The sequence below is a fragment of the Hoplias malabaricus genome, chromosome 10, assembly GCF_029633855.1.
Source record: "Hoplias malabaricus isolate fHopMal1 chromosome 10, fHopMal1.hap1, whole genome shotgun sequence".
NCBI lineage: Eukaryota > Metazoa > Chordata > Actinopteri > Characiformes > Erythrinidae > Hoplias > Hoplias malabaricus.
Window position 1 is genome coordinate 41,208,214 of NC_089809.1, and position 12,323 is coordinate 41,220,536.

Genomic DNA, 12,323 nt, shown 5'->3' on the forward strand with positions numbered 1-12,323 from the left:
TCACAGACAGTCACCCGGAGGAAACCCACGCAGACACAGGGAGAACACACCACACTCCTCACAGACAGTCACCCGGAGGAAACCCACGCAGACACAGGGAGAACACACCACACTCCTCACAGACAGTCACCCGGAGGAAACCCACGCAGACACAGGGAGAACACACCACACTTCTCACAGACACTCACCCGGAGGAAACCCACGCAGACATAGGGAGAACACACCACACTCCTCACAGACAGTCACCCGGAGGAAACCCACGCAGACACAGGGAGAACACACCACACTCCTCACAGACAGTCACCCGGAGCGGGAATTGAACCCACAACCTCCAGGCCCCTGGAGCTGTGTGACTGCACCACTACCTGCTGCACCACGGTGCCGCCCGGAATTGCATTTCATTTTTGTTATTTACATCATGTACATTACAGTGTTAAATTGAGCATTGCATTTCATGCTTTTCCACTTCAGTCACCGTTTTCCAGTTTGCCGTAAACTCCTCCAGACCATTAGCTTTAGGAAGAGCACTAAAAAGTGGCTTTACCACATTCAGCTCATCGTTTAAGTGTTAAATGTTAAACTTTATGTGCAAAGCTGCTTCTGGGGCACATAAACACGTCAGTTTGTTTCACCGAAGCTCCCTAGGCCTGGGGAGCGTACATAAGACCACTCCTGCCTTCCAAAGCCGAGAAACACAGAAGCCGTGTGTTTTGATGCACAGAGCCCTCCAGCCTGGACTGGGAGAAGCATATATGAGCTTCAAACAGAATCAGTCATTTGGAAAAGTGGAGCTAGAGCAGAGATATATTGGAGTTGTACCCAGAGACTACGCTTACATCAAGGCGAATGCTTACATCAGAAAAACCCAGCATCCAGAGCGTGTACAGCTGCGGGGAGAGTAATGAGAAATGGGAAAGCGGAGGCTTTGCATGATAAATATGCAACACTAATCACAAACTGGAGGCTATAATAATCAAACTTTGATGTACAGTTTGAGTCTTAATGTCAGTGCTTTAGCCTCTTGGACTTTTTTTTTTTGTCCTCTGCACTTTTATTCATTGCCAATTCCACTATTTTAGTGAGCCCTCCCCCCGGTCACCCACGGTGCCACCAGCCTCTGGAATGTTCTGTGTCCGAGGCCAAACATCGCCTCTTTTCGAACACCATTAGCAGAGAGATTAGCTGAGGGTTGAAGTCACAACCTCCTGATGATAGAGCCAATGTTTAAACCACTTCATTGGAAACTCTATGGGACACAGTACAAAGCTAGTTGCTGGTAGGGGGTTTGAAAAGAACTGTCCCTAGGGTGTGTGAAAAACAGAAAAATACAACGACCGAGTCAACGTTCTAGTCATACTCTCTAGGACCACACAGGAACTTCATGAGAAACTTTTGTTCCTTCAGAACTCACTGGTCCACAGGTGGGAGTGTGAAGTATGGTGTGTGGTGTATGAGTTACTGGGTGAAAGTGCCCTGGACTGGTGCCTTGTCCAGGGTGTGTTTTCTGGCTAGTACTGTTGCCTCTGTACCTAATAGCTGATGTGTGGTGAGTATACTGTCATCATCATCCAGGTGGATGCTACACATTGGTGGTGGTTGGTGGGATGTTCCAAAATATGTAAAGCACTTTGGAGGTCTACAAAAGTTCTGTAAAAGTGTAATAGATGATGTGTCTCAGCAAAGTATTTGTACCTCCCTGAACCTGCGTCCGTTCTCTCCTAAATGAACCCTCTCAGGTGAGCACATCTGGATCGTTCTGGATGGGCCTGTTGACGCTATCTGGATCGAGAACCTGAACTCAGTTCTGGACGATAACCGCACGCTGACGCTGGCCAACGGTGACCGCATTCCCATGGCTCCCAACTGCAAGATCGTCTTCGAGCCGCATAACATCGACAACGCCTCCCCAGCTACTGTCTCCCGCAATGGCATGGTCTTCATGAGCTCGTCTGTGCTGAACTGGAGCCCGATTCTGGAGGTGAGAATCATCGTCCAATCACTGTCCGCTTTTCTTAGAAATGCCCACATCTCTTACTTAATACTTATAGACCTACTGTGGTGGTAGGAGTGGATCAGACTCCGTGTGTGTGCATTTTAGACCACAGAGCATACTCCAGGTTTAGGTTTCTCTCTCATTCACTCTTTCACTCACTCTCTTGCTGTCTTTCTGTGTGTGTGTGTGTGTTTTCGTGTGTGATGCTCTCTCTCTTATTCCTCTCTTTTTTAATGAAGAAGAAAATCCCTCACTGTGCTTCTCAAGACACGACTTCAAAGTATAGCTCTGCTAGCATTTGCAGAATTGGAGGAGACAGACAGACAGACAGACAGAGAGACAGAGAGACAGACAGAGAGACAGAGAGACAGACAGACAGACAGAGAAGACACAGACAGACAGAGACAGACAGAGAGACAGACAGACAGACAGAGAGACAGACAGACAGAGACACAGACAGACAGACAGAGACACAGACAGACAGAGACACAAACAGAGACACAGACAGAGAGAGACAGACAGAGAGAGACAGACAGACAGACAGACAGAGAGAGACACACAGAGAGAGGTTTTGTGTGAAATTCAGCTGTGCTTTTACGAGGAGAGGATGGAAATTTCCAGCTGAGTGTCTATTCTCTCAGCTCCACTGACCACACAGGAGCACTTTGTAGTTGTACAATTACAGACTGTAGTCCATCTGTTGCTCTGCATACTTTCTCATCCCGCTTTCACCCTGTTCTTCAGCGCTCAGGACCCCCAGAGCAGGTTTGATGTAGGTGGCGAATCACTCTCAGGAATCTGCTCATACAGTCATATTTAAAAGTATGCAGGACACTCCTGGACAACATGGGCTGTTGATATTTACATCCTCTACAGACAACACTTTCACTTATGGATTAATATTTCCATATGTTCTTTCAACCATTTTGAAACGTATGTATGTATAAAAGTGTGTGTGTGTGTGTGTGTGTGTGTGTGTGTGTGCATTTAGGGCTGGCTGCTGAAGCGCTCTGTGCAGGAGGCCGAGGTGCTGCGTGAACTCTTCTCCAGCTCTTTTCCTGAGCTCTACCGCTTCAGTGTCCAGTCTCTGGACTTCAAGATGGACATGCTGGAGGCCTTCGTCATCATGCAGTGCATCAACATGCTGCAAGGCCTCATTCAGCCCAAGGTACGCCGTCCCAGCCCCAGCTCCAGGTGGTCACCACTCTCCGCAGGGCAGTTTACAGTTTATAGGATTATAATTGTAGTGGAGAACACAGCTGTGCTGCAGGTAGTGTCACTGACACACAGCTTCAGGGTCCCGGGGTCCAATCATAGTCCAAAACACATGTTGGTAGGTGGATTGAACAAAGAAGCGAAGAAATGGTTAATGCATAAAGCCATACGTGTTGTTTCACAGCTATTAAGTAGAAATGTTTCTTTGGAGATTAGATATACGATAATATACAAGTGTAATGAAGGGGTTCAATTAAAGCCAACGTCAACCTTTGTGGGGAAATGCAGTTCTAAGCTCTGCGTTTATTTAAGGTGGAAAGATGTGTTTGACCGGAATAACAATTGGTATTTGTTTGTGGCTGAAGTGTAACTTGTCTATAAGTTTTATTCACAGTTTGAACTACCACAGAAACTCTTTTGTAACTCGTGTCAGTAGGTAGGTGTCGCAGTCACACAGCTCCAGGGGCCAGGAGGTTGTGGGTTAGATTCCTGCTTCGGGTGACTGTCTGTGAGGAGTGTGGTGTGTTCTCCCTGTGTCTGCGTGGGTTTCCTCCGGGTGACTGTCTGTGAGGAGTGTGGTGTGTTCTCCCTGTGTCTGTGTGGGTTTCCTCCGGGTGACTGTCTGTGAGGAGTTTGGTGTGTTCTCCCTGTGTCTGCGTGGGTTTCCTCCGGGTGACTGTCTGTGAGGAGTGTGGTGTGTTCTCCCTGTGTCTGCGTGGGTTTCCTCCGGGTGACTGTCTGTGAGGAGTGTGGTGTGTTCTCTCTGTGTCTGTGTGGGTTTCCTCCGGGTGACTGTCTGTGAGGAGTCTGGTGTGTTCTCCCTGTGTCTGTGTGGGTTTCCTCCGGGTGACTGTCTGTGAGGAGTGTGGTGTGTTCTCCCTGTGTCTGCATGGGTTTCCTCCGGGTGACTGTCTGTGAGGAGTGTGGTGTGTTCTCTCTGTGTCTGTGTGGGTTTCCTCCGGGTGACTGTCTGTGAGGAGTGTGGTGTGTTCTCCCTGTGTCTGTGGGGGTTTCCTCCGGGTGCTCCGGTTTCCTCCCACAGTCCAAAAACACACGTTGGTAGGTGGATTGGTGACTCGTGTGCGTGTGTGTGTTGCCCTGTGAAGGACTGGCGCCCCCTCCAGGGTGTATTCCCACCTTGCCCCCAATGATTCCAGGTAGGCTCTGGACCCCCCGCGACCCTGAACTTGATAAGGGTTACAGATAATGAATGAATGAATGTTGGTGCAGTTAGCCTTCTGCTGAGTTTGGAGACATTTCCACCTTAAGTGGAAGTTACCCTCGTATGAAGTAGAAGTAGAGAAATATTCTCATTTCGGTTCATGCTTTTCAACGTTTTGAGTTCTCTCCATTGTCTAAAAAAAACTCTAGATGCCTCTGCCATGAGAGAGAGAGACACTAGCATAACAAGACAGAGCAAGTGTGTTTTTTACTCATTTACAGGCGCTGTGACTCCATAAACACATTCGTCTGGTTTAGATCACACAAACAGACTTAAAAAACGATCCCTAGGCATTTCTTTGAACATTTAACTCGATATCTAGCTTATGGCACTTTTACACTGGTACCTACTCTATTTGGCACTATACACCTTTTGACACCTGGTCCTTTGAACCCCCCCCGGAAATGTAGCTGGTGAGGTCTCAAAACCCAGTCTCTAATAGGAACAACGGACTGTGAAAACATTCAAACCTTTGCAAAAGCCATTGCATAATTTTACGAGCTGCCGTCGTGAGTCAGATAAAAACAAACGTGATCTCTGCTGCAGCTGGAGATTTTACAGATGGAGAGTTGGTGCTGGTCGTCTGCGTTGCGTGGCGTAGAGTGACGACTCTCTCTGGACAATCAGCGCTCTTGCAAGGTTTACACGCCACGGTTTAGTCCCTACTCGACTCGCTCTGAACCACGAGAGAACAGTTTCTGCAAAAGTACCTGGTTCCAGGAAACAAATATAACTGATGGCAAAGCAAAACGTTGAGTAATCATTGTTGTGTGCCCAAAACTGTTGACTGAGGCTCTACAATGGTCTCTCCTTTTGTACACAGCTTTTTCAACATTAACAGAAGTGATGGTTCCTCCTCTGCATTGAGCCTAACCAAACTTTGCTGTAAATGTCCTCTGGACCGCTCTTTGTTTTTCCAGAGTGCCGCTATCACTAACATTCCTTTCTGTCCCTTTTGTTTTCCGCTGAATCTCACTCTGAATACGAAAGAGAGAGCTGTCTCGTATTGTCCTCCACATTGTCAGTCGTAAAGCTCTCTGCTCGGGAGACGCGTAACGAAGCCTCATCACTCCTCGGCTCTCACCGCCGGAAAGCCTAGACCAATTCAGCCCTCATCGGAATGAGAGGAATGCCCATAATGTCCTGTGGCTCAGCAGAATTGAATCTGTGACCTTTGCTGGCGCTTCTGGGTAAGGAGATGATCGGTGGGGGTGCCATGGGGTCTCTGTGTAAGAAGCTCCAGCCATGTGAGAGCCTAACGGACTAATGTAATAAACATGGGTTCTGAATAGCTGCACTAGTAGTGATTACACATACTGGAGGGATATTGGGGGGATGTATTGAGGTGAAGGACCATATCAGTCAGAAGGTGACCCTTGATTAATGGGGTAGAGGGGAGATGGTGGCTGACGATTGATTGATTCATTCCTTCATTAGCTTCCAAGTGTCTAAATTCAACCAGAACAGCCATTAAATAGTTACCCATTTCCCAGCACTCACTCATTTATTCAAATCTCTAACTCATTCAGTTGTGAAGATCAACAGTGATCTTGCGTCCTCTTCCGCTAATGACTCTTCCCTTTCCATTTCGACCTTCTATTCTCCAGGTGATATCTCATCCTCCTTTTCTCTTTCTGCTTTTCATTCCGTCGACTCCTTTTTCATTGCTAATATCTTAATGAAATCTAAAGATACAACCTTTTCACTAGACCCTCTTCCTTCATTTTTAACTAAAGCCTGTCACTCTGCCCTGGTCCCTCATCTCACAACTCTTATTAATCAATCACTGAGTACTGGTCAGGTTCCATCTACCTACAAACTCACTGAAGTCACTCCTCTTCTCAGAAAACCTGGTTTGGATCCTCTGGCTCTAGTTAACTCCCAGCCTTTCTCCAATCTTCCTTTTCTGGCCAAAGTCCTTGAACGTACTTTTGCTAGTCCACTTCAAAACTTTCAACAAACTCGTAATCTTTTTGAACCATTCCAGTCCGGATGCCGCCCCCCCCACTGCACTGAAGCTGCCTTAATAAAAATACTGAATGATACGTCACCCCATTCTTGGGGTGTTGATGGCTCCGCCCTGGATTGGTTCACTTCGTATTTAACTGACAAAAAACAGTTCATTTCCCTTTCCGATCAAACTTTGTACATTTCTCCTGTTACTCAAGTGGTACCTCAAGGATCAGTCCTTGGGCCCCTTCTTTTCATTGTTTACATGCTTCCCCTTAGTCACAATCACAATGACACATGATGTGTCCATCACTGCTATGCGGATGACATCCTGATTTTTTTTTTTTTTTAACTAAATCTATTAAAAACCCACCTCTTAACCACTAAGAAACCTGATTATCAGACATCAGGAAATAGATGTTAAATAGTGACAACACTGAACTATTGCTAATCAGTTTCAAATCAATTCTCAAAAAAGTAGGTTCCCTTTCTCTCTCTATTGATAACTCAAGTGTATCTCCTTGTTCCCTGGTTCGTAATCTGGGTGTCATCCTCGACTCAACTCTTTGACTTGGTGCTCACATCTCACAGTGCTCAACACTGCCAAACTCAGGCCATGTCTTTCTCAGTCGGCCGCTGCAATCTTTATTCATGTCGTCAGCTCCACCTGTTTAGATTACTCCAAGTCTCTTCTCTTTGGCATCAGCTCCTCCTCTGTCCACAGACTTCTGCTGCCCGCCTTCTCACTCACACTCGCTCTCACCAACACACATCACACATCTCCAGCATCTTTACTATCTTCCAATAAAGTACAGGATTCCGTTCAAAATATTCTTCTCACTTACAAAGCTCTAAATAAGCTTGCTCCTTCACACCTGTCTGCTTTTCTCCATCCCCACAAACCCACTCACACTCTCAGGTCTTCCTCAGCCGGGCTGCTCACTGGTCCTGCCTCCAGCCTCCACTGCTGTGGTGATCATGCCTTCTCTAGATCTGCTCAGCGACTCTGGAACTCTCTCCTCCTCTGGTTCAACATTCTCCAACTCTCTCTATATTCAAATCAAACCTCAGAAAATGTCTTTTCCTCTAACTCAACCCATACTTCTCTAACTTAATCTATTCATGCTTGTTCTGTTTGTTAATGTTTTGTATTCTGTATTTGCTCTGTTTTATATGCGTTTCTGAGTTCTATGTATTAACTATTGTAAGCATCTTAGAGTTTTTGGAAAGTGCTCTATTAATATCATGTATTATTATTATTTATTTATTCATTCATTCATTCATTCATTCATTATCTGTAGCCCTTATCCAGTTCAGGGTCGCGGTGGGTCCAGAGCCTACCTGGAATCATTGGGCGCAAGGTGGGAATACACCCTGGAGGGGGCACCAGTCCTTCACAGGGCAACACAGACTCACACATTCACTCACACACTCACACCTACGGACACTTTTGAGTCACCAATCCACCTACCAATGTGTGTTTTTGGAGCGTGGGAGGAAACCGGAGCACCCGGAGGAAATCCACACAGACACAGGGAGAGCACACCACACTCCTCACAGACAGTCACCCGGAGGAAACCCACACAGACACAGGGAGAAAACACCACACTCCTCACAGACAGTCACCCAGAGGAAACCCATGCGGACACAGGGAGAACACACCACACTCCTCACAGACAGTCACCCGGAGGAAACCCACGCAGACACAGGGAGAACACACCACACTCCTCACAGACAGTCACCCAGAGGAAACCCACGCAGACACAGAGAGAACACACCACACTCCTCACAGACAGTCACCCAGAGGAAACCCACGCAGACACAGGGAGAACACACCACACTCCTCACAGACAGTCACCCGGAGCGGGGCTCGAACCCATAACCTCCAGGTCCCTGGAACTGTGTGACTGCGACACCTACCTGCTACACCAGCGTGCCGTCCTGTATGATTATTATTTACACACTCACTAGCTCATTTTCTCACTCACTCATTTATTCACTAATTCATTTATTCACTTGTTAATCCATTCACCCACTCACTCATTTACTCATTTTTTTTCACTGATTCTTTCGGCTACTTTCCTAATTCACTCATTGACTCACAGTTACTCAAAGTGACACACACACTCCATCACTCATTCACTGACTGAAATAGATGTACGTAGATTCCTGAACATTTGACTGTGAGTAAAGTGATCTAAAATTGATCTGAAATTACTTTGAAAATGATAAATACAAATAAATTACAGGATTCAGAGTAAATGTGTGTGTGTGTGTGTGTGTGTGTGTGTGTGAGAGAGAGAGAGAGGTGTGGACTCTGAGTGCGGTGGATTTCCACTGTATGAATAAGTGCCCTTCATCTATTATAATCATTATTTGTGCGGGTGAGTGGAGCAGCTGTTGGACTCATCAGTCACACAGTGACGGTGTGTGTGTGGGTCTCAGGTGGGTAGGTTGAGGGGGGGTGGGGTGGTGTACAGGAGGAGGCACTGTTTGTCCTTCACTCTACTTCTTCTTGTTTGAAAACAGGAAGCAATCTGCAGCACAGCTGCTGCTCCGCAGCCAAAACAGCCTCTTCACTACATCATTCATGTGCACTTTTCACGTGGAAAAAGAGAAAAAACACACTTCATTTGTTACTAACGTTATTGTAATGAGCCGTGGCCCTGAAATGGATTAGGTTTCTAACAAAATAAGAAGAGATTTTTAAATCTAAATTGTATTAAGAATCATTTTAGACCACGAAAGTTCACAGCTGAAATATGACAGCAGCAATATTAGGCCCAGAATTTGCTCACATTCAATATTATTAATGAATTACACTCACTGTGGACACTGACACTTCAGGAATAATCTGTGTAGAAGAAATCAAGTGGGATGCTGTGGAGCTGCTGCACATGAGCTTAAGGACACCATGTCTAATGCCAAATGCCTGACAGAGGGCTGTGGAGCAGTGGACCTGGGTTCTCTGGTGCACTAGTGGCATCACTGATCCAGAACTAATCCTCCAACATCAGTACCTGACCTCACTCATTTTCTGGTGGCTGAATGCCATCAGATCCAAACAGCAATGTTCCAACAGCCAGTGTAATGCCTTTTAAGAATCATGAAGGCTTTTACTGTAGTCGAGGGAAGAAAGTCTTATTACTGTCTGTAATTTCACAAGAAGTGATGGATGAACAGGTGTCCACAGACTTTCGGCCAGAGTGTGTGACCCGTCTCTGCCGCTGTGTGTGTGTGCAGGAGCAGGGAGGAGAGCTGTCCCGCGAGCACATGGAGCGTCTGTACGTCTTCGCCCTCATGTGGAGCGTCGGTGCCCTCCTGGAGCTGGACGATCGAAGGAAGATGGAGCGCTGGCTCCGTCACCATGACAACATCCATCTGGACCTGCCGGACATCCCCCCCCACAGCGAGGACACCATGTTCGACTACCACGTCACCAACGACGGTCTGAAGCATAAACAACACACACACACACACACACACACTGTCTCTTTCCTGACTATTTATTTTTATGTCTCCTTCACTCACTTTATTCTCCTTTATCTCTCATTTGATCTTTTCTGTCTTTCATACTTTGTTCCTGTCTTAGTCTCTTTTTTGTCTTGCTCTCTCTCTCTCTCTCTCTCTCTCTCTTGTCTTTGTTCCCCTCTCTCATCTCTCTCTCTCTCTCTCTCTCTCTCTCTCTCTCTCTCTCGTCTTTGTTCCTCTCTCTCTCTCTCTCTCGTCCTTGGTCTTTGTTTCATCTTCTCTCTCTCTCCCTCTCTCTCATCTTTGTTTCTCTCTCCCTCTCTCATCTCTCTCTCTCTCTCTCTCTCTCTCTCTCTCTCTCTCTCGTCTTTGTTCCTCTCTCTCTCTCTCTCTCTCTCTCTCATCTTTGTTCTTTGTTTCTCTTTCTCTCTCTCTCTCTCTCTCTCTCTCTCTCATCTTTGTTCCTCTCTCTCTCTCTCTCGTCCTTGGTCTTTGTTTCATCTTCTCTCTCTCTCCCTCTCTCTCATCTTTGTTTCTCTCTCCCTCTCTCATCTCTCTCTCTCTCATCTCTCTCTCGTCTTTGTTCTTTGTTTCTCTCTCTCTCATCTTTGTTCCTCTCTCTCTCTCTCTCTCTCTCATCTTTGTTCCTCTCTCTCCCTCTCTCATCTCTCTCTCTCGCACTCTTTCTCTACCTCTCATTGTCCTTACTCATTCTCTCTCTCACTCTTTTTTCCTTCTTTCTCTTTTTCTGTATTTTTCCCCTTGTGAGTTTTTTCTCACTCTCTCTGTCTCTCTCAAACCTGCTACCTAATATTTTTTTTCTCTTTCTCTTGCTCTCACTCTGTATTCTACTCACTCTCTGTCTCTCTCTATAATGTTTTCTCTTTCTGTCTCTCTCTCTTCTTCTATCTGTTTTATGCTCTGCTGAATAACTCATCACAGGAAACAGCATGAAGGATAATCTTCACGTCTCCCCACAAACACACACTCACTCGCTCTCTATTGAGTTTTAAGTGAAGAACGCTATAGATCATCGTGGCGCCTGCTCCCCCTTCTTCTTCTTCTTCTTCACTCTGTAGTGGTATGAGTTCCGCACTCTCAGAAATTTATATCAGATTAACACACAACTTTGCCCAGTTTCTGGCAACTTTTCATGAACTAAATTTCCATGTTGACTCTGAAACCAGGCTGGCTTCTATTCCTCTGGGGAGCCTGGACTAAACTACTCCACCTGGGAATGGCTCCTTCAGGCTTTGGCTCCTCCCTGGCTCCACCCCTTCACAACCACACCCACCTTCAGTGACCCATGAGCTGAGATCCAAAGCCTAGGCTGCAGCTGAGCCCACAACAGTTACCCACAATTCTCTGTGCACCTACAGCGCAAAGGAGAATATAAACAAGACAGTGGTGTAAACTGGAGCTTCAGAAATACATGTCTCTATACCATAGTTAATCAATAGTTGTATTGGAATTTTACAGCACCATATTTGGCATATATTTAATTTAGTAGTCTTTTATTTTTAATCTTAGTAGAAATGTAAATGTTTAAAGTTGAAGTTTGATCAGACACAAACTGACTGCAGATTATGAATGGGTCCATTTTAATAACATTTTTAAAGTAGCATGCATTATCTTGCAGGATAATATTAATAAGCAAATACGATCTATTTTAGCTTAGCCGTGTTAGTGCTTTGAGACCTGTTCGGTGATGTCATGATGCAACTTCCTTAGACCGATCCATTTGTGTGACCTAGTTAACTAAGAAGGAGTCTTTGTAGGACAGACCTAACGAGGGCACACACTAACTCGGCTGCAGCCTAGGCTTTGGAACACAGCTATGGACTCTTTGGCACCTTTATATCATTCCCTTTGTCTACATCCCAGTAGTATACTACACACTAATACTATGTACTATCTATCCTTAAAAGTGTAAGATGGGCACGACGTACAAAAAATATTAGCATACTACAGAGTTTCATACTAACAGAGCCACGATTAACTGTTGCTATGACAACGCACAGCATACCAAGATACTGCTGCAACACTGGCCGACATTTTTTTTTCAAAGGCTGAAACTCAAATATTCCCTTCTACATTGTATGGTGCAGTGTATAAATGACCACTTTCTGCACTAAAATAGCACATAGTGTGTTAGATGATAAGATATTTTAAAATCAGTATGAGTTTCATTCATTCTGTATCCCTTATCCAGTTCAGGGTCGCGGTGGGTCCAGAGCCTACCTGGAATCATTGGGCGCAAGGCAGGAACACACCCTGGAGGGGGCGCCAGTCCTTCACAGGGCAACACACACACACACACACTTTTAAATGTGGTCAATCCACCTACCAACATGTTTTTGTTGGACTGTGGGAGGAAACCCACGCAGACACAGAGAGAAAACACCACACTCCTCACAGACAGTCACCCGGAGGAAACCCACACAGACACAGGGAGAACACACCACACTCCTC

At 45.9% G+C, this 12,323-nt stretch overlaps 1 protein-coding gene across 1 annotated transcript in view; it reads left to right on the forward strand.

Annotated features, from left to right (window-relative positions):
• Positions 1 to 12,323, forward strand: part of dnah5 (dynein, axonemal, heavy chain 5) — a 165,947-nt gene that overhangs the window by 70,352 nt on the left and 83,272 nt on the right. The window contains exons 44-46 of the mRNA XM_066683026.1: positions 1,737 to 1,978; positions 2,985 to 3,161; positions 9,624 to 9,828. Of these exons, the coding sequence (XP_066539123.1) occupies positions 1,737 to 1,978; positions 2,985 to 3,161; positions 9,624 to 9,828 (624 nt within the window). The remainder of the gene's footprint in view (positions 1 to 1,736; positions 1,979 to 2,984; positions 3,162 to 9,623; positions 9,829 to 12,323) is intronic.